Source organism: Felis catus, chromosome F2 (genome assembly GCF_018350175.1).
Source record: "Felis catus isolate Fca126 chromosome F2, F.catus_Fca126_mat1.0, whole genome shotgun sequence".
Classification (NCBI taxonomy): domain Eukaryota; kingdom Metazoa; phylum Chordata; class Mammalia; order Carnivora; family Felidae; genus Felis; species Felis catus.
The window spans coordinates 66,819,104-66,840,873 of record NC_058385.1 but is presented as its reverse complement, the minus strand read 5'-3'; the positions used below and the strand labels follow the sequence as shown (position 1 = coordinate 66,840,873).

General features: G+C 43.1%; 1 protein-coding gene, 1 long non-coding RNA gene and 1 pseudogene across 4 annotated transcripts in view; 2 read left to right on the top strand and 1 right to left on the bottom strand.

Annotated features, from left to right (window-relative positions):
- Positions 1-1,895: 1,895 nt before the first annotated feature.
- LOC101083654 lies at positions 1,896-2,700 on the top strand (annotated as a pseudogene).
- A 12,679-nt stretch (positions 2,701-15,379) lies between these two features.
- The window catches only part of ANXA13 (annexin A13), a 51,342-nt gene continuing 44,951 nt past the window's right edge, over positions 15,380-21,770 (top strand). The window contains exons 1-2 of one of the 2 annotated variants that reach the window (XM_006943374.4): positions 15,380-15,469; positions 16,855-16,977. In XM_006943374.4, the coding sequence (XP_006943436.1) occupies positions 15,455-15,469; positions 16,855-16,977 (138 nt within the window). In that variant the 5' untranslated portion in view covers positions 15,380-15,454. Of the gene's footprint in view, positions 15,470-16,854; positions 17,008-21,770 lie in introns of those variants that run through there. The other variant, XM_045050086.1, reaches the window with a different exon arrangement.
- LOC109496196 overlaps positions 17,745-21,770 on the bottom strand; it is a 28,235-nt gene continuing 24,209 nt past the window's right edge. For both annotated transcript variants that reach the window (XR_002152107.3, XR_002152106.3), the window contains 2 exons: positions 19,507-19,596; positions 17,745-18,423 (listed from right to left, as the gene is read on the bottom strand). This is a non-coding gene — a long non-coding RNA (uncharacterized LOC109496196). The remainder of the gene's footprint in view (positions 18,424-19,506; positions 19,597-21,770) is intronic.

Below are 21,770 nucleotides of genomic sequence, written 5' to 3'. Positions count from 1 at the left end.
CTGGTTGTCACAACTGGAGAAGATGCTACTGACATTTGGTGGGTAGAATGCTGGAATGCTTTCCTAAAATCCATAGGTGAGCCCCTCCCCCATACACACACAGAAAGAATTATCTGGCCCCAAATGTCAATAATGTCAACATTGAGAACTGTCCCCTAGACTACAAACCACTTGGAACAAAAACGAGTACTCTAGGGGCACCTGGGTGGCAACGTTTTTTTGTGTTCCACATAAGATCATCTCGTGTGCTCCACTGGGAGACGTTCCATTCTTCGAGAGCCAACCTCTCTCTAGCAGACTTTTATCATTCATTTGACTGTTGAATGTCTAAACATTACGGATCTTACTTGGAGGCAGAGCCCGCCTCCCATCAGAGGAACTATAAATGCCAAATATTCTCCTTCTCAGCTGCCTTTGCAGCTAAGGTGTGAGCATGAGCCTTCAGCTTCAACATTCAGACGTGCTCCTGTCTGGGCCTGAATCAGCAGCTGGTGACCAAAAGAAGAAGGCATGGGGTCCATGGGCTCAGTCTCAACAACATGAGCTCTCATGGCTCCAGGTGCATCCAGCCCTGGGAGGTTAAGGTGGCAGAAATGTTCTCACTACTTCAAGTGACCCAGTAGCAAGTGAATGCCCAGAATTGCAGACTTAAATGCTAGAAGAACTTCAAGACGAATGTGGAAGAGAAACGTGAGCCCAGTCAGGGGGTAGTGAGGACCCTGTCAGCCTGAACATCTGCACTTCACCTAACGAAGGCACCTGCTGATCAGATCCATGTGGGGATACAAACCCTGGGCTATCTGGTCTGATTTTTCAAGGGAAACAGGAATTTAGAGTTTTGTGTGAATCTGATGGGCAACCCATTCAAATTAGACAATAACCCATGGTGTGGGCAATACTGATGGGGACATGCCTATCAGTCAGCTTCATTTGTCAGGCCACCGTATGCAAACTCCAGGGTATTCCTAAATGCTCTCACCTCTTACTGTGTCCTCAGTGGAAGATTTAACTGAGAGAGCAGTTAAAGCAGCCTGTCTCTACTCCTGCAAAATTAGTAATAATACTATTAATTATAAACATTATTAAGTAGCAGTAACAATAATAAATAATCAATATTAGTAAGGCTTCAGAACTTCCAGATTTTTTTGCTAGCCTTCCAAGAAGAAACTTTAGTCCCTGAATATAACACAATTCCATGTCTCTGTACTTTTGCTCGTGTTGTTTCATCCTCCTTTATTAACCCCACTTTGCCCGATGATACCCTACTTTTCCTTCTAAACTCTGTTCAAGGGTTACCTCCTTCTGGAGGCCTTCCCTGATTTCCTCTCCCTTTCCTTCCTCCCCTACTCATTCACCTTAGGTTAGGTCCCCTCATAGCACCAAGGGATAGGATAATATTCCAGACCTTTAAAAGACAATGTCTTAGCCCCAATTCTATAGCAAACAGGTGAATACAGTGCATGCTAACACTTTATTGGGAGTACAATCCCAGGGCACTGAGAGTACAAGAGAAACAACATAAGGCAGGAAAGGCCAGAAAGCAAATATAAGGAACTGTGTTCCTTCAACAGGCCCACAGCTTCTCGAGGAAACACAGTGAGTTGCTTAGTCCTGTGTGATGCCTCTCAAGAAGCAATATGAAACGACTGTACCTCAAAACAGTTACTGTGGGGCAAAGCGGTGAAGAATCTGTTGGCTCCTTCCTGTCTTCAGCCTCCCATTGGTCAAAAGCGGAACCAGGAAATAGTGACTCTCCCAAGCCAGGAGTGTTGGAGCTTGCTGGAGCTGGGGCTGGGGCTGGGGCTGGGCAGGGCTGGGTCGGGGCCCGCCCAAGGGCACTGGGGCTGCAGTGAATGCCTTGCATGCTGTCCACTTCCTAGCAGGTTGCAGGCACCATGGGCCAGCACAACATCACCTCCTCCAAGACCATGCTGGTGTTTCTTAACCTCATCTTCTGGGGCGGGGGGGGGGGGGGGGGGGGGGGGGCAGCTGGCATTTTATGCTACACGGGAGGCTATGTCTTTATCACCTCCAAGGACTATAACCGGACTGTTTCTTTGAAGATGTGAACTCTCTCATCCCTGCCGTAGTGATCATAGCTGTAGGAGCCCTGCTCGTCATTATTGGGTTCATCGGCTCACGGGTCACGATCTGAGAAAGCCATGCGGACTCGCCACGTTTGTTATCAACCTACTCTTGGTTTTGTCACAGAAGTTGTTGTAGTGGTTTGGGGTTACGTTTACAGAGCAAAGGTGAAAAATGAGGTTGACTGCAGCATTCAGAAAGTGTATATAAGGCCTACAGTGGAACCAACCCCAGTGACACTAGCCCGGCTGCTCATCACGTACAGAGATAGCTGCACTCTTGTGGAATTCACAACTATTCAGACTGGGACAATCCAGACCGGTTCAAGGAAACCAAAAACCAGAGTGTCCCTCTTAGCTGTGCAGAGAGACCACCAGCAGCTCCAACGGTCTGGCCCACCGCTCCGACCTCCACGCTGAGGGATGTGAGGCTCTGGTTGTGAAGGAGCTACGAGAAATCATGATGCGTATCATCTGGGTCGTGCGGGCATTTGCAGCTATTCAGCTGCTGGGCGTGCTGTGTGCATGCATCAGATTGTGCAGGACGAGTAGAGATCCTGCTTCTGAGCCCTCCATCACCGGCGAAACCTCTGCCTGGTGCAAAGTGCAAGCCTGAGCTTTTAAGTCTTGTTGTTCTGATTTGGAAGGTGAATTGAGCAGGTCTACTGCTGTTGGCCTCCTGAGTTCATTTAGTTAAAGCTCACGCACACAGGTGTTGGACAGATCAGCATGGCTCTACATGTGCCCACCTACCCCACCCACCACCACCTATGATTTTCTTTCCCCCTATTATAGCTGACTCTCCATGTCCCTAAGTTTTTTGTTTGTTTGTTTTGTTTTTTTAACCTGAATTTTTTTTATTATATGAAATTTATTGTCAAATTAGTTTCCATACAACACCCAGTGCTCATCCCAAAAGATGCCCTCTTCAATGCCCATCACCTCCCCTCCCCTCCCTCCCACCCCCCATCAACCCTCAGTTTTTTCTCAGTTTTTAAGAGTCTCTTATGGTTTGGCTCTCTCCCACTCTAACCTCTTTTTTTTCCTTCCCCTCCCCCATGGGTTTCTGTTAAGTTTCTCAGGATCCACATAAGAGTGAAAACATATGGTATCTGTCTTTCTCTGTATGGCTTATTTCGCTTAGCATCACACTCTCCAGTTCCATCCACGTTGCTACAAAAGGCCATATTTCATTCTTTCTCATTGCCACGTAGTACTCCATTGTGTATATAAACCACAATTTCTTTATGCATTCATCAGTTGATGGTCCATGTCCCAAAGTTTTTAAGTATGGCGGTATATGTTCCAATTTCAGAACCATGTGCAGGTTGCACGGTGTGGGAGAATCAAAGGAGGGCCTGGGTCTGCTTCTGTTACCACCATGCTACCAGAGTATCACTGGGCCCTTTCAGTCTTCACGACGACGGAGAACTCTCGGCTGAAGATTTTTGTGGAGAGGGGGCCCAAGCTGTGGTTGAAGTTAACACTGGATGGTGCCCCTAGTCTGTGTCCTTTTAAAAAAACATATACTGTAGTCCAAAAAGATAGCAACTGGACAAAATGGCTGAAATAGATTTTAGAATCATACAATGTGTATCTTGGTTCATCTTCAAAACCAGACTAATCTTTGAAACTAGAGGTTTTTCATCAAAGCTGGCCTTACAGGAGTATGTAATCTATGTACTACTGTTTTAAGATAATTAGTGAGTGAGTGTTTTTGTATGATTGAGCCCATTCATAGTAAGTTTAAACTCATTAGGATTAACGTACCCATGTAGACAAGCATGTAGATATTAGCTCAGTTGTGAATAGAAAATTCTAATTTGGGGCACCTGGGTGGCTCAGTCGGTTGAACGTCCGTCCGGACAACTTTTGATTTCAGATCAGGTCGTGATCCTAGGTTGCAGGATTGAGCCCCATGTCTGTCTCTGTGCTGAGCGTGGAGCCTCCTTCTGCCCCTCTCTCCCACTCGTGCTCTCTCTCTCTCTCTCAAATAAAAAAAAAGATTAAAACAAAGAAAAATCTAATTCAATAAATTAGGTGTCATCCCTCAAAAACAAAACAAAACAAAACAAGAATAATGTCCAGATGTACACAGTCCTCACAGCAGGACAGCCTCCACGTAGCACTTTCCACATCGTGTAAAATGATGCTTACGTGTCTCTTCAGCAATTGTGCAGTGACACCAGTAACGTCTTTATCACTTATATCTTTAGCATTTGCACAGTGCTCAGCATATAGTAGGGTGAGAGTTGGGTTTGGCAGACATTTATAAAACATCTTGTGTTGTCAAGTTGAATGAAGCCTAGGGGTGGGTGATAATACCTCTAATTACCAAAACCATGAGTCAACTCAGTACTGTGTGCTTTAACAAAACTCTCTGTAAGAGTTCTCCAGAAACCAAAACAAAACTTTTATTGAGAGTTCTCCAGAAAAACAGAATCAATAAAAAATATACATATCACTGACCTATACACACATACACACTATTATATTATATTATATTATATTATATTATATTATATTATATTAATTATATTAATTGGCTCACACAGTTATGGAGCCCAACATGTCCCACAAGTTGCCCTCTGCAAGCGAAGACTTAGGAAGCCAGTGGTGTAATTCAGGGCAAATCCAAAGGCCTGAGAACGGGGAGCACCACTGTCCAAGGGTGGAAGATGGACATCCCAGCTCAAGAAAAAAGAGCAGAAATCAGCGCTTCCTTTGCCTTTTCTATGTGGTTGGGGGGGAGGAGGGGGAGCACTCAACTGATGGGATGATGCTGGTACTCACCTCAATGAGGGCAGATCTTTACTCAAGTGTACTGAGTCAAATGCTAATCTCTTTGGGAAACACCCTTCCAGACTCACCCAGAAATAATGTTTTGCTAGCCATCTGGGCTTCCCTTAGCCCAGTCAAGTTAAAACATAAATTTAAGCAGCATACTTTCCAACCCAAAGTACACTGACTTCTGGCCTTCCTCTCCATTCCAGTCCTCTCTGGCCTCGCAGGCACCTAGATTCTCTTCAGCTACCACAGTATAATCTTACCTGGGGTGGTTGCTGTGGACAAAATTCTACCAAATTAAAAAAAAAAATCTGCAACATATACAATATCTATAATTAGCCACCTGGGGTTTCACTATTGTTGACCTTGAGTGATGTCCACATGTCTATACAACGCGGTTGATTTTTCTACAAGGTTTTTGTGTATCTTTTCAGCCAAATAAAAATGTTCCTTTTAATAGTCTTTATTGTGGTAATTAGTTTTAAGCACTTGCCTCAGTAGGGCTCCCTCCAACCACCAGAATTCTCCTGATGACACTGAATCAACAACAAATGAATATTATTACATAGAAAAGGATTAGAAAAAAATCCGTATGGGATTTTTATATTTGCTAGCAGGGCGGGGGGCAGGGGGGGCGGGTGCGGGGAGTGTCTTTTTCAATTCTTACCACCATTCATCTTGTGCATCTACTTAGCACATAATCACTTTGTGCATGTGTTGGTTTTCTCAGCTAGCTCTTAAACATCCCTGGGTGACTAGCATCTGGCTAGGTATCTTCCCTCACTGCTAATTTAAAAGGTTTCGTGTTTTCTAGCCACTTACCATGCACCCCAGAAATGAAACACAAAATTTCAACTTGCTCTTCTCGGGGCCGGGCGGAGTCAGGGGTGGGGTGGCTGATAAATGTGAGTGGAATGAAAAGGGGGAATTTTAAAAATGAAATTGTGGAAAATAAAATACATCGTTGTACCTAATTACTAACTAAATTCCCCGTTAACACTTGATTCCATTGTTACTCTGAGAATTCCATCTCTGTAAGTAGTCTTGACTCTCAGGAAAGGTTAGAAAGACTTAGTTATCCATTAAAAAGTGATGTGTAACCTTTATCACTTCACCCTTGGCAACTATGTTTTCTATGGCATATTGGTCGGCAGGTGATTTATTAGCTTCCTGTTCTATTAATTATTTATCCGCTATTACTATGCATAACTAATATCACAATGTTCTACAGGCTTTATTTAAAGAGAGACCTGGAATATTCGAGAGATCTGAAATGCAGGCTGAAAACAATTTTTGTGGTACTGCAGTAGTCTACCTTTTGCCGTGTGTACATCATCAAATACAGTTTATAAAGCTCCTGAGGGGAGCCCACACACGTTGTGGTCCTTGAAAGAGCAAAGGGCCTCGGAACAAATAACTTTCAATATGTACCTTCTTTATAAAAAGTTCAGGTCTTGAAGTCAGCCAGGAAAACAGAGCCAAAATGTGGGTGGGTGGGGGGAGCAAAGACATCTGATCTCAGGTATCTTAGTCACCGTGTACCTTATAAAGCAAAATTTGATTTCTAACATGGAACAGGCTTTAACAGATGGCATGAAAGTAATAGGAGTCTGCTCCTAATCGGCCACTGCTTGGCCCAGAATCACGAAATGAAAAGTCAGAAATAAAAATATTCTTTTGCACATTAACGCAGGCAATGCTAACAGATTAGCGAATCTTTGGAACAACACCAACAAAAGTTTTTTCACTGATGCTAGTACATTTCAGTAAGAAAGGACTAAATAAATTGTCCTACCTGAAATCTTATAATCAAAGTAGTCTTTGATTATAAGATAGAAGGAACCTTACAAGGTACTGGTCTAACCCCCTTGCTTTACAGTTATAAACACAAAAGGCCATAAAGACAAAAGCTGATTCCAGAGAAGCGACGTGGTGCAGAGTGCCTTGAGGGTGAGGTGGCCGGGGACAACTGTATGTCCTTCCATGATCTTGTGAGACATTATCTGCTCTACTTGAACCCAGTTAGACCGACTCTGACTGTAATCAAATCTCTTTACACAAATTAAAATAAATTTACTAATCTTTAAAACTTAAATTAATTCAATAAGAATCTATTTATTATTAATTAGTCATTAAAAACTAAAACTGAGGAAAGATGGCTTCCAGTCAGGTGACAGGCATATTCCTGAAAACCTGTAAGGTGAATTTGTACAATTAAAACGTATTTTAGACACTTTGTTTGCTTCATATTTCTCTCAGGTGCGTTTAGCATCGTTAACTACTTTCCCTCTTGAGACATTCTTGCCTTTTGAGACATCACAGTCTTCCAGCTTTGCTCTGCTCTTAGTCTCTGCTCCTTCTGTCTCTGTTCCTCTGATGAACCTTCTGACGTCTTCTCACCACCCTCCAAATGTGCTTCCCCAGTCCTGACCTCAGCTTTCTATTCTCTTTCTGCTTCCTTTGCCCACACACATCTCAAGACACTACCATCCCTCTGCGTGGATGGATCAAACGGCTCCATCCCTGACTTCTCAGCCAAATCCAGCGCTCTTCCTCCTCCTGCCCTCGAAACTCTTGTCTCTGCAGGCTGTCTGGTACCTGGGTGCCCACATTGCCTCCTAGAGCAGCTCCATCCTACACAGTTCCATAACTAAAGATGGCAGCACTGAACACCCGCGACTCGCACTTGAAATCTTGGATTTTCTTCCATAGCTTCCCCTTTGCAGGGAATTCAAGGTCAGGCATTCCCATCTAGATGAACTTCCCAAGCTCCTCAGCTTGCCCTTGCCCCTCAACACGGCCTTCTCTGGCCACCTCCTGCTCATTCCCTACTCATTCACCACTTCCAATGCCATCCCCTCCATGCCCCTCCCCTCGAGGCCCTTCCAGCCCTGGCCACTCCACATTCCCCGAGTGAGGCCCATGACCCCATGAAAGCCTCCCTCATTCCTTTGGGTTGCCATTTCTTCTTCCCCAACTCCTGTAACCTACTAGTTACAGAATAGCCTGTATTAGTCTGTATTCGTCTATAAGAGTCTATAATATAGTCTGTAGTAGTCATTTCGTACATCAATGACATCCTGGTCTCCTACTATTTTTTTATATCTTATTCCCTACAGAAAGGTAATGTTAAGTTTTTGGAGGGAAAGCACCTTGTTTTCTACCTTCCTTTCTTCTGCCCCATGGAGCTTAGCACAGCGTTATAATTCTCCCAATGTAGCAAATGATACATGTGCTAATGAATGAAAGTGGAGTTCTGAAATTCTGCAGTGTAGGCCAAACGTGGTGGCTCATCTTCACGGAATGACGGACAGTGGAGCCCTGTCTATCAGCCAGCACTGAAGCAAAGCTCACAGGACAAAATCCACAGGAAGGATGGAGCCATTAGAGAGGGGGCATTGCAAGGGTGCATGGGCAGCTGTTGAGCATGTCCCTAGCAGTGGCCAACCACAGGCAGGCTGCCCAAGAGGATGCATAAAAAGTTGTACCAGAAGTGACAGCTCCAAGGGAAGGGCACTTTGTTCCTCTTTTGGAGGCTCCGGTGTCGCATCTCAGCCTCTCACTGGGTTCAAAATACTCTGGGCTACTGTTTCCACCTCTCTTCCCATCCTCAGGATCTCTCCTGTTTCCCTTTCATTGTCTCCTCTTACTTCCCTGATGCTGCTCTGTTGGCCCTCTGCAATGGACATCTCTTGCTTTGAGCAGTCTACCATCCATTCACCCTTCTTTCATTAAGAGCACACAAGTTTTCTCTGGGTGCCCACCCCTTCTTCCAGTCTCAGACCACAAGGTTTGGGTGGGGTTGACTCCTCTCTCAGCTCTAGAGGTGACGTGAAATCCAGTCCTCATTACGCCCCCCCCCCCCCCCCCCAGCTACGGTGGCCAGCTCAGAGAGAGTATGAGTACTAATTGGCACCAGGAATTCAGATCAGGGTGTGTATTTGAATTTGGAGGAAAGGAAAGTTCTCATTTTCTTTTCACTGGATTTGGAATTGTGAGGAAGAAAATGTGGACCCACCGATGGCCCTCTTGCCCTTGAGAAGGGGGATCCCTCTGAGAGGGAAGCAAGCAGAATTGAGAAGTGAAGAGAGACCATAGATCCTGGGGATATATATTGAGTAGCTGGATCCTGCTACACCTGAACTAACTAACTTTTCCAGTTGTGCGAGCCAATAAATTCCTTGTTTGTTAAGTTATGAGCCAAGTTTTGAGTCACTTGTAACCCAAAGAGTCCCAATAGGTCTTCCAAAATCCAAATCGTTCGTAGTATTTTAGGTCTGGAAGTAAATGTAGAGATGAGTTCAATCCTTACATTTATATAACAGTAACCGAAGAACCGGAGAGAGCGTGACTCTAATATGAGCACACTCCTAAGTTGTAACAGAGACCACCCTAGACCCAGGTCTTTGCTCTCCCAGTGCCATGGTGCTTCTGCCACAAAATGCTCTATCAAATCGAGGCATTTTTTTCTTCCATGGATGTTTTATTTCCCCTACTAGAACATAAGACCTATGTCCTACATTGTCCACATGTCCTTAGCTTAGCACGGTATCCTGCCCGTGGCAAATGCGCAAGTACAGGTTAGCCAGTCACTGAGTTAAGAAGGCTTTTTATACCTTGAGATGTTTGTTTTTATGCTTGCCGGACAATGTGTTACTTTCAGGGTCTTTTTTTTAGGTTTTTTTTTTTAACATTTATTTATTTTTTGAGAGACAGAGAGCATGAGTAGGGGAGGGACAGAGAGAGAGAGAGGGAGGCACAGAATCCCAAGCAGGCTCCAGGCTCTGAGCTGTCAGCACAGAGCCCCATGCGGGGTTCAAACTCACCAACTGTGAGATCATGACCTGAGCCCAAGTCAGATGCTTAACCGATGGAGCCACCCAGGCGCCCTGCAGGGTCTTTAATACTAGAAAAGTAGAAGAGTGTGGAAATACAGCTGTTGTCAGCAGCTGTAATCACTGCCTGCAGATGCCAGTGTTTTTGTCTCAGCCAAGTAGCCATTCTACACAGACAATGCAAAGACTCGCCAAGCAACAGGCCTGTCTCTGCACTTGAAAATGTATGAACTAATGTGGAGGGGAAAACAACGACAGACAAACACGCCAAAAAGACAAACATTTTTTGGCTTTTTTACGTAGAGGAAAATATCAGTCCAAAGATCAACAATAATGTTTGGGTTCTAAGTGACGTCCATAAAATACAGACGTCCATAAAATACTGCTAATTATCCCTGTAGAAATGGGCGACTTGACTGCTATCTTTAGAAAAGTAGCATCTATGTGCTTTTGTTATTTTAATGAGCACGGTAAGCCTACAAAATAATCTGAAATACTTATGGTCTTTTGATTACATAATATGAAATTCTCCCAAAGTCTTTCTAAACGGAAATTTTATCAAATACAAATTCTAGGGGCGCCTGGGTGGCGCAGTCGGTTAAGCGTCCGACTTCAGCCAGGTCACGATCTCGCGGTCCGTGAGTTCGAGCCCCACGTCGGGCTCTGGGCTGATGGCTCGGAGCCTGGAGCCTGTTTCCGATTCTGTGTCTCCCTCTCTCTCTGCCCCTCCCCCGTTCATGCTCTGTCTCTCTCTGTCCCAAAAATAAATAAACGTTGAAAAAAAAAATTAAAAAAAAAAAAAAAAAGAGACAGAGTGTGAGCAGGGGAGGGGCAGAGAGAGAGGGAGCACAGAATTGGAAGCAGGCTCCAGGCTCTGAGCTGTCAGCACAGAGCCCCACACAGGGCTCGAACCCACAAACCACGAGATCATGATGTGAGCCGAAGTCAGATGCTTAAACGACAGAGCCACCCAGGTGCCCCTATAAATGACCTTTTTTAAAAAAATGTTCATTTATTTATTTTGAGGGGGGAGGGCAGAGAGAGAGGGAGAGACAGAGAATCCCAAGCAGGCTCCGTCCATGCTGTCAGCATGGAGCCTCACGCGGGGCTCGATCTCATGAACTGTGAGATCATGACCTGAGCTGAAATCACGAGTCAGACACTCAACCGACTGAACCAGCCAGGTGTCCCATAAATGACATGGTTAAGAAGTGTTAGAAGCTTAACCTTGGTGGGTGATACAGAAAGAGAGACTTTCTTTGACAAGACTGATCTATGACTTGCTATGGAGACCCATAAGGTTAGAAGGAGATTAGAACTTTGGCTGACATCACCACTTTGAAAACCACCAAAGTTCGGGGCGCCTGGGTGGCTCAGTGGGTTAAGCGTCCAACTTCGGCTCAGGTCATGATCTCACAGTTGGTGAGTTCAAGCCCTGCGTCGGGCTCTGTGCTGACAGCTCAGAGCCTGGAGCCTGCTTCACATTCTGTGTCTCCCTCTCTCTCTCTGCCCCTTCCCTGCTCATGCTGTGTCTCTCTCTGTCTCAAAAATAAATAAACATTAAAAAAAAAAAAAAGAAAACCACCAAAGTTCAAGAGATGTAAATGAACAGACCTAGTAGAGGTCTAGTAGAGAAAAATATGAGGCACCTGTAATAATTTGGAATCACTAAATCTGTAAGATGATAGTAAAACAAACAAACAAACAAAAACCCTTCCCTCACTGTTCTGTGCCCTCTCTCCTAAAATGTCTGCTTCGTCTTCTTTCCCAGGCCGATTCTCTCCTTTCCCACTGGGCCCCCAACCATGACGACCTCCCAGAAATGACCTGGGGTCACAGGGAATTCCCTTTCCTTCCTCCTGCTGCTCTTGCTGGGAATTATTCCAGCCACCTTCCTGTGGGCCCATCCAGCCGGGGAAGCAGAAAGAAGATGACACTAGAACAGCTCTGTTCCAGTCAGATCCAAACTTGAGCATGGGCAAAGTGAAATTATCAAGAGGTGGCTATAGTGGTGGCATTCTAGAAAAATAAAAGGGTCTGTCAACTTCTCACTTGGCTTCTAAGCTTTCTATCTCACCTCCCTGGGGCCATAAACTATATCTCTACTGTACCAGTTCCTGTGAGCCCTAAACAGAACTTATCTCCACTTCGATCATTGCACATGAAATTGCCCTGTTCCTCCTGAACTTTGAGCTTTGACAGCCTGGGGTAAGGGAGGAAGGGAGGGAGTGAGACTTCACTGATCAAGCACTCTAGGAAGGGTTAGTGACGCAGAGGGTGTTTCCAAACCAGCAGAGAGACATGGAGCTAGACAACTTGTCCCTGAAAAGTCTGGGGCTGGGAGTCCCAATTTGGGCTACAGAGCCCAAATTAGACACTTCAAGGCCAAAATCATAGAGAATGGTCAAAGTCTAAGTTGCTAATTCATGTCTTCTTGTCATTCCCCTCCCCCCACATTCACTGCAAATTCCTGGAGGAGGGTTTTGTCTTGTTTGCCTCCTGCACCTGTCCCCCCACCTGGCGCATTGTAGAATCCAGCCTCACTCACCATCTTTCTTTTCCTGCAATTAGCAAAGCTCTTTCTTATTTCTGATCCTCAGCGTAAACTATGAGCATCTGATTTAGAACACTCTCTTTTCAAATGATGGGTTCCTTCTCATCCTTTTGTTCACAGCTTAAATGTTATCTCCTTGAAGAGCCTTACCTCTTTTTAAAGTAAATTACACACACACACACACACACACACACACACACACACACACTGTCCTCTATCATAGCATCCTGTTGATTTTCTTCACAAGCTGTACAATATGTTGTAATGGTTTTTTTTTTTAATAGCTCCTCCATTGGACTATATTCTAGGAAGAGAAAATTCAAATCTATCTTGATCCCCGTTATAGTCCTACCAATTAGCACATCCAAGGCACTCAATAGATAAAGGTGAAAGAACAAAAGTATAAATATATACAATCAGAATTTAATAAACCTACCAGAATTTTTAACACTATATTATATGGGAATTTAGCATAAAAAAATGGAATCTTGAAAAAAATAAATAAAGATGGAATCTTGGGCTAGATGAGGAACGATGAATTATTTAATAACTATCTAGGCTTTATTGAATAACCAAAACTAAATCTGAATCCATTCTTTCCTTATTCTACATCAAGTCAATTACAATGGATCAAAGATGTAAGCCTTTAAAAAAGAAGCCATTAAAAAACTTGAAGAAAATGTACAAGAAGTTTTGATCATCTCAATGTAGAGATGTTTTTCTAAGCAAGTCAATACATCCATAAAAACTAACGCTTTTTGCACTCACACATATATGCACAAAACACACTCAAACGGAAACAAAAGATGAACAACAAATTGGGGGGAAATAATTGTTACATTTGACAAAGGCCTAGATCTTATTATAAAATGTTGTTATAAATAAATAACGAAAAGACTTATAACTCAAAATAAAAATAAAGGACATAAGCAGACCACAGAAAAATTCATGCAAATGACTTTTAAGGGAAGTGATATATAATATCAAGAATATCAAAAGAATGTAAGTGAGGGGTGCCTGGGTGGCTCAGTCGGTTAAGCGTCCGACTTCAGCTCAGGTCATGATCTCGCTGTCCGTGAGTTCGAGCCCTGCGTCGGGCTCTGGGCTGATGGCTCGGAGCCTGGAGCCTGCTTCCAATTCTGTGTCTCCCTCTCTCTCTGCCCCTCCCCTGTTCATGCTCCGTCTCTCTCTCAAAAATAAATAAACATTAAAAAAAATTTTTAAATATATTAAAAAAAAAAGAATGTAAGTGATCAATGACTAAATTCTGCTCCTGAGAACAGTATTACACTACATGCTAGCTAACTAGAATTTAAGTAAAAATTTACAGAAAAAAAAAATTAAAATGATGCTATATAGAAACAAAAAGAATATCAAAAGAAAGGAATGTACATTAAACACTGAGATAACCATTTTTCATCTTTGAAATTGGAAGAAATGAAAAACTCTCATAATATTTAGTGTGGCCAGTATGTAGAAAAATATGGACACTGGCATATTATTTTAGGGGGATATACATTTTGTCTTTAGAAAGTCAGTCTCTGGGGTGCCTGGGTGGCTCAGTCTGTTGAACGTCTGACTTCGGTTCAGGTCATGATCTCACAGCTGGTGAGTTCGAGCCCCGCGTTGGGCTCTGTGCTGACAGCTCGGAGCCTGGAGCCTGCTTCGGGTTCTGTGTCTCCCTCTCTCTCTGCCCCTAACCCATTCACATTCTGTGTCTGTCTCTCTCAAAAATAAATAGCCATTTAAAAAAAATAAAAATAAGAAAGTCAGTCTCACAAAATAATTAAATTAATTAATTTTAAAAAATGAAGTCAGGCTCATGGGTTAGCTGGACTTTGAGAGTAGTTCAATGTTTCAATACCTGTGCAGAGGACAGCTGGGCAAGATCCGTCAGAATTGTAAATGCATTTACTCTTTGTCCAGCAATTACATCTTTAGATTTTATTCTATAGATAAACACGCACACACAGGCAAAGATGTATAAATGAAAATACTCACACAAAAAACCCAAAATGACCTTGAAGAGTGGACTGATGATGTAAGGTTTGGTTCATATTCATAGTAAACTACTATGTGGTCACTGAAAAAGAAATGTGTCCGTGTCATATTATGTCTTTAGTATATGAAGCATACAAGGCATGGAAAAGAATGCATTGTATAAACCCACGTGTTGACAACAAAGCAAAACAAAACCAAACAAAAAAACACAGTCCAGAGAAAGAAAGAAAGAAAGAAAGAAAGAAAGAAAGAAAGAAAGAAAGAAAGAAAGAAAGAAAGAAAGAAAGGTAAATAGACAGGCAGACATGGCTGTGTATGCAAACAATTTCTGGAAGGACTCACAAGAAGCCACCGAGGAGGAGGGCCTGGGAAGTCAGTAGGTTTACTTTTCACAGTACCTTTTCACACTATTAGAAAAAAAACTACCATCTGCACATGTTACTTTTTAATTCAAAAACCAGCTAGATTATAAAGATGATGTTAACATAACTCAATGTTACCCTCAAAAAGATTCTGTGTAATAATAATGGTGATATTAGTAAAACGGTAAGATTTTTCAGTCTTGTTCGGTTAATGCTTTTATTATTACAAGCTATAAAATTTTAAATAAACACCCAAAATAAACAAATTATGACCCTTTCAATAATCCAGAAGTGAGACAGGTTTAGCCCTTTAGTTGAAAAGCAGCTCTCTATTCAACTTAAAAAGCCCATACTTGGGGCGCCTGGGTGGCGCAGTCGGTTAAGCGTCCGACTTCAGCCAGGTCACGATCTCGCGCTCCGTGAGTTCAAGCCCCGCGTCAGGCTCTGGGCTGATGGCTCAGAGCCTGGAGCCTGTTTCCGATTCTGTGTCTCCCTCTCTCTCTGCCCCTCCCCCGTTCATGCTCTGTCTCTCTCTGTCCCAAAAATAAATAAACGTTGAAAAAAAATTTAAAAAAAAAAAAAGCCCATACTTGATGTATTAATAAATATTTTATTTTAAAAAGATGGTCTACAAAGTAGCTTGGGAAGCTTAAGCTCATTTGTAGCTCTCACCACTCCCTACCCATCCCCAATAATGTATTCAAATTCAATGCCAAGAGTTACTTATTAAACACAAGAGATATTACGCCCTGGGAAAACTATTATAAACTTGGCCTGAAGGAGACCTGATCTCTTAATGAAATACAGAACAACTATCTTAGAAAAACGAAAATGGGCAATCGTCATGTAAGTATTTATTGCCTTTGGGAATCAAACAAAGTTTTCATTTTAGTTAGCATGTGGAGAAATTTAAACTATGAAATCATGATTAATAATTTTGCACTATACCATTGTGATTACTCCTTACCGTTGGTTTTCGCAACAGCATACCATGCTTTTAAAATGCATTTGGAATATATTTTTTTCTCCATTGGTCAAAAATCTCTTAGGAGAGGCTAAAGAGAAGTATTTAAAACAAGATAGTAAACAGTGCCCCACAGAGAGCAAATGGTTAATACGTGTTTGTGGAATGTATGATTAAAGCTGTTAGTTGTAGCAAAGTTGCATAAAATCTGGTAGGCTCTGCCCATAAGGGTTTTGTGGGGAAGACAGGTTCATGTTACAAATATCCGTAAACCAAGGCAAAAGTACTCCTATGAGGCCAAGGCCATATAACTTGGACTGAAAAGTGAAAATATTATTTCTAAGCAGTATTAGTTCTAAGCAGCATCAAATAATCAGATATTTGCAGATATCCAAGGAATGGACTTAACATTTAGGTTTTTATTCTGAAATGTCTACGCTCATGTGAATACTGTGTCCATAAACTATTAATGACTAAAAATTGACTAAAATACTACCATTTGAAACCAACGACACACAAGGCAGGTCTGAGTTAAATTGTGATTTTTTTTTTTACATTGAAAAATGTATATCTAAAACTGTTGCAATAAAAATTTTAACACGGTTTTACTGCACCAACTGTAGCTTCCCCTGGCAAGAAATGACTTATTGTATGTAAACTAGAAGCAAAGACAAAAAAAAATTCAAAAATGTTCTGTAAACTATCGCTTTGTTTATGAAGGTTTTTTTCCCTTTGCTATAAACTGAATTTGCACTCAATGGTTGCAAGCCTACAAATATCTTCTTTGGGGAGGTGTTATATTTAAAATCTTCTGTAGATAACATTTTCTTGCCAGTCAAGATTATGAGCCTTACATTCAGTATATCTTTCAGAGAAACTGAAGCCTACTTTTTTTTTAAGTTTATTTATTTATTTTGAGAGAGGCAAAGACAGCGTGAGTGGGAGAGAGGCAGAGAGAGGGAGACAGAATCCCAAGCAGGCTCTGCACTCTCAGCAGGAGCCCAATGCAGGGCTCGAACTCATGAAACCGTGAGATCGTGACCTAAGCTGAAACTGAGAGTCGGGCGCTTAACCAACTGAGCTACCCAGCTGCCCCCGAAGCCTACTTTTAAGATATTGCTGATAGCCACAGAGGGCCTCAGGAATAAGTAGTCCCTGCCATAGCAGTTCAGGAAGACATTTTCATCTTTTGAATGTCAACCCCATGGGGCCTCCGGCTTGTGTGAGTGGTCTAGCATTTTTATGTATCTCTTTTTTGAATCTTCAGAGCCAGTCTTACTCCCTCTCAGAAGGTAGTCAACATTTGCCCAAAGGGGACATCCAACCCTCGGCAGCCGTGAAGCCTCTCAGCCACGCACCAGGGAATGGAGAGCCAGAGGCCCAACAGCCTGTAAGCACTGATTTTCCCTCCAAATCATAGGTATGACTGGGCTCTCTCGTGGGCCCAGTATTATTCACCAATGACTTGTCACAGTGGGTCCTCCACAATCCTCTGGCCTGAAAATGTCATCATCAGGCATTACTTCCAAGCAAAGAAATCTTTCCCCACACAAACAAATGTCTGTTTCAATGTTTGTAGCTAATGTAAAAATGTAATCTAGGAGCTCAGTTTCCATTCCCATCGGTGTCCCCTTAACAGTGCCTTACAATGGAGAGCATGGCCAGTAGGACATTTTAGAAAATACTAATGGAATTTAACATTGCACAAGGAATGAATATGTTCTAAGACTGTGTTTCAAAATAAGTAAATGCAAAACCTTTTTGGACAGAAAACTGTCCTGGTAATGACTTGAATTACTCGTATTAGAAAGTTACTTGAACATGTACAAGCTTCAAACTACAATGCTGGTAGTTTTGAAGCAGTTACATAACCAAAACAAATATATAAAATTAAATACTAGTAAAATACAAGTTGCTAATGTGCAAATAAATGCATGTTATTGATTTAGCATAATAGACCATGTTATTTTGCCGGGATTAAATGACTACACTCAATGTTAAAATGGTCCTGATGGCTATAATGTGGTTTCTTCTGTGTTGCAGCATGTCTAAAATATGATGTGGTGCACGATTTCTTAGTTCTACTATTATGTTTCTCTATCCAAAACTGAGCAACTTTTGTTTGTAAGACTCCGTATAAAACAATCGGGACTTCTCTTGGCTAAAATGTGTGATTTTTGTATTAAACCTCCCTCTGTTCTCTGTTCTTTTATCATTCGCTTGCAACAATTAAAATATGGCTATTCGGCATATACACATTCATAAATAGAAACACAAATGCAGGCGTTGAAATCATGTGCTAGCCTTGGTCATCCTAATGACTCAATATGCTTTATATTTAGTTTTTAAGTTATTACCAGCAGTAAATACATATTTTAAAAGCCTACTAGGAAAGTTACAAAGTCCCAAGGATATGTCCACAGACCAGGATGCACAGACAGATGCTTGACAAACAATACTCCAAAGCCAGTAGGATATTGGCCAGGAAATTACATTTTCCAAGGTGCTGTGATACAGAGGGTTTCCTAGCCAATTCTGAGAATTGAAAATTTACTTTTTTGTTTTGCGCTTCCCCCCAATCCCTTTGCCATCATTAATGAGTCTTTTCAACTGAAGACATCGTGTTTGTGACTAACCTATTTGGAGCAGTAATAATCGTGATTACTATCATTTGCTAATCAAGCAATATTCAAAGAGTTTGCTTAGCCTAGAGGGCATGACCTTGTGCTCAGTGAGCTTTGTGCATAGACAGAAAAATAAGATCCACAGGAAAATCTGCTCAGATTTAGCTAGATGACTCTTCTCTTGTGTGGGTTGTTTTCAGAAGAATCGTTATCTGGAGGAAAATAGAAAATTGAAATCAACAGTGAAATCCCTTCGCCATTGGAGTGTGGCTGTGGCGTATGGGCAGAGCAATAGGGAGGGAGCCATGGACAAACTCAAGAGGACAAATGATTTCTGGAAAATTATTTTCAAGGCACTAGGCACGACTTGCCTTGCTACTCCAAGTGTGGTCTCTGGACTAGTAGTAGCATCTACATGGCCTGGGTGCTTGTTAGAAATGCAGAACCCAAAGTTCCTGAAGACCTACCGAATCAGATCTGCGTTTTAGCAAGATCGTCAAGTGATTCTTACGCACAGTACAGTCTGAGAAGCACTAAACTGGGGAATGAGTGCTCACAGTTGGCCGCACATTGGAATCACCGGGGGAGTTTTAAAAAACACTGAATCCTGAGTTCTACCCCCAGAGAGTCTGAATTACTTGGTCTGGTGGTTGGTCTGGGCACTGGGATTTGCAAATGCTCCCCAGGTGGTTCCAAATGTGCAGCTGTGTTTGAGAAACGCGGAACTGGAGCATAACACTATTCTTACAAGAACAGATCAGCATACCGCCAATGAAAGCAGGTGTCATTATAAATGTCCATAAGTGAAAACCGACTTGTAAATGTTAGAACATCTGCTCAGCGATCTGCCACGGTGTTTGTGAGCATGCCACATTTTATGACTTGCTTGTGCCAATATTTAGCCAATGTAAATATTGTCTAAAATGGAAAACAGTTTGGGACTTGGAGCAGATGAACAGGCAAGCTCCGAGGCAGGTGGATTAGGAACACCCAGGAGCCACACATGAGGTGGGAATAGGTCCAGATGCCTGGGAAAAGAAGGTAGGCTCTGGAGGGAAGTGAAAATGTGACTGGGAGTTTGGGATAAAGTAAGTATGGCTTTAACCAAGAGTGTGCATTGAAGTGTGAGTCTCAAACCCTAAAGAAAAACCACGAAAGAAACTAAGACCACATAGTCCTACCTCTCCTATCAGGAAATCATTTATCCCCCCAAATTAGTCCTGAACACCACCGTGGGTATAGAAGGAAACAAAAAGGGCCCCTGATGTCAAAACAGGACATGCACTAAAGCATACCTTCTTCCTTTAAAAACAAGCCTCCTACTCAAAGTTGGCTGCATTTGAGACACAATCACACACAATGTTGGCTTTAGGGGTTTCTTGTCTCTGGAAGATAAAAAGCAGTCATTTGAAAGTCATTTAAATTTTTTTTAACGTTTATTTATTTTTGAGACAGAGAGAGACAGAGCATGAATGGGGGAAGGGCAGAGAGAGGGGGAGACACCGAATCTGAAACAGGCTCCAAGCTCTGAGCTGTCAGCACAGAGCCCGATGCGGGGCTCGAACTCATGAACTGTGAGATCATGACCTGAGCGGAAGTCGGCTGCTTAACCGACTGAGCCACCCAGGCGCCCCCATTCTAAAGTCTTTTAAAGGTGGGGGGAAAGTTTGCCAAGGACAAATATACCAATGGAAGGAAGAACTTGCAAACTGAAAAACTGACACAAGAGCTTTAATGCTGTAGGAGCCTGGGCGGGGCGGTTGGCCACTTGGTGTAGGGGATGGAATCTGGCAGATGCTTGCCCTGCTGTACAGCACCCAGAATTCAAATTCCCAGTGATGATGGGCATAACTGGAGGCTTCAAGGGGGCCTTCTGGAAGGATGATGAGGATAACTGACATTTCTCAAGTGCTTGCTAGACTGTGAGCTGCTCTGGGGGCCCGGGCTGTGTGCGTGAACTCTGAGCCCTTCACTCTACCAAGTCCCCCATGTACACGTGTCCTTTTGGTCCTTTGGTCCACACAACTCTGTGAGGGAGACAGGATCATTATCCCCTTTGCAATCTGGGGAAAGTGAAGCACGGAGAGATGAGGTAATTTGACCAAGGAGAGGTGAAGCATGCATTTGGATTTAGGTAGAAATTCTTCACGTTATACCAACTAGATGCTAACCTACTGGGATTTCTAAATCTGTTGAAGTGGACCATTATCTCCTCTTTACCCCCGATCCTGAGCTTCCTCCTCTTCCCCTAGATCTGATGCTCCTCTTTAGTGTTTCCATGCTACTCTGTGTACAATGTCATCACTCCCCTCCCACAGGATTTTAGAACTAGCTGTTCACACATCTTCCCCAGACTGGACTGATGGCTCACTGGGGCTAGGACGGTGTCTTGTTCATCTCTGTATCCCCATTACTGACACAAACCCTGGCACATAGCAAATGCTCAATAAACGTGTGATCAGCTCATCAGTTCATTATGTTTTACGGGAAAGGCTTACGCAAACCAATGTTTTACTCATTTGGAGTCCAAATCCCTATGACCAGTTACACCCCCCGCCCCGGCCAATGTGTGAGTAAGGTTCTCCTGTATCTGTACTTTTTAAAAACTCCACAACTAATTTCTAATGTACCCAAAGTTGAGAACCATGGGTCTTATGTCACGTGTTCCTCTAGTGCAGGGATGTGCCCAAATGTGGCCCCCAGGCCATCACTGGAATAACCTAGGATCCGTTAGGAATGCAAATTATTGGGCCCCACTCCAGATCTATGGAATCAGAACCTCTGGGGCGAAGGCCCAGCAACTGCACCTGAACAAACCTTCCGGGTGATTCTGATGTACACTCAAGTTTGAAAATCAGTGTTGAGGGGCACCTGGGTGGCTCAATCAGTTAAGCATCTGACTCTTGATTTTGGCTCAGGTCATATCTCACAGCTCATGAGATCGAGCCCCACATTGGGCTCTGTGCTGATAGTGTGGGGCCTGCTTGGGAATCAATCTCTCTCTCTCTCTCTCTCTCTCTCTCTCTCTCTCTCTCTCTCTCTCCCCTCCCCCGCTCCTCGCTCCTTCTCAAAATAAATACATAAACTTTGGGGAAAAAAAGAAAGAAAGAAAATCAACTTTGAAGCAAAAGCCTCTCACAGGCATAGGCTGGAGCTGTGCCCCAGCTTTGACTGAACCATTCCCATCACTCAGCCTGCAGAGATGCCCGGATGATGGCTTTTAAAGCCTACTTAGTCCCACACCCTCCTCCAGGGCCTTTGACACCAAAAGCAGTCCAGGGAACTGCCCCATTCTGCCCCTTCCACTGACCCCAGGCTGCAGTCTCTCCCACAACTCATCCTAGCACTGCATGGAGAAAAGTAAGCTTGAGTCCCTCTGCCAACAGGGGAAGGAAACCACTCTTCATCCTCGTTATCAGTTCAACACATTTTTTTTAAAGAAACTCCCATGAGCCAGGTGCTGTTTGAGGCACCACTGATAAAAAGAGGAATAAAAGAGCACAGTCCATGCCCTCTGAATGGCTCACAGTCTAGCAAGGGAGGCAAACAAGTAAACAAT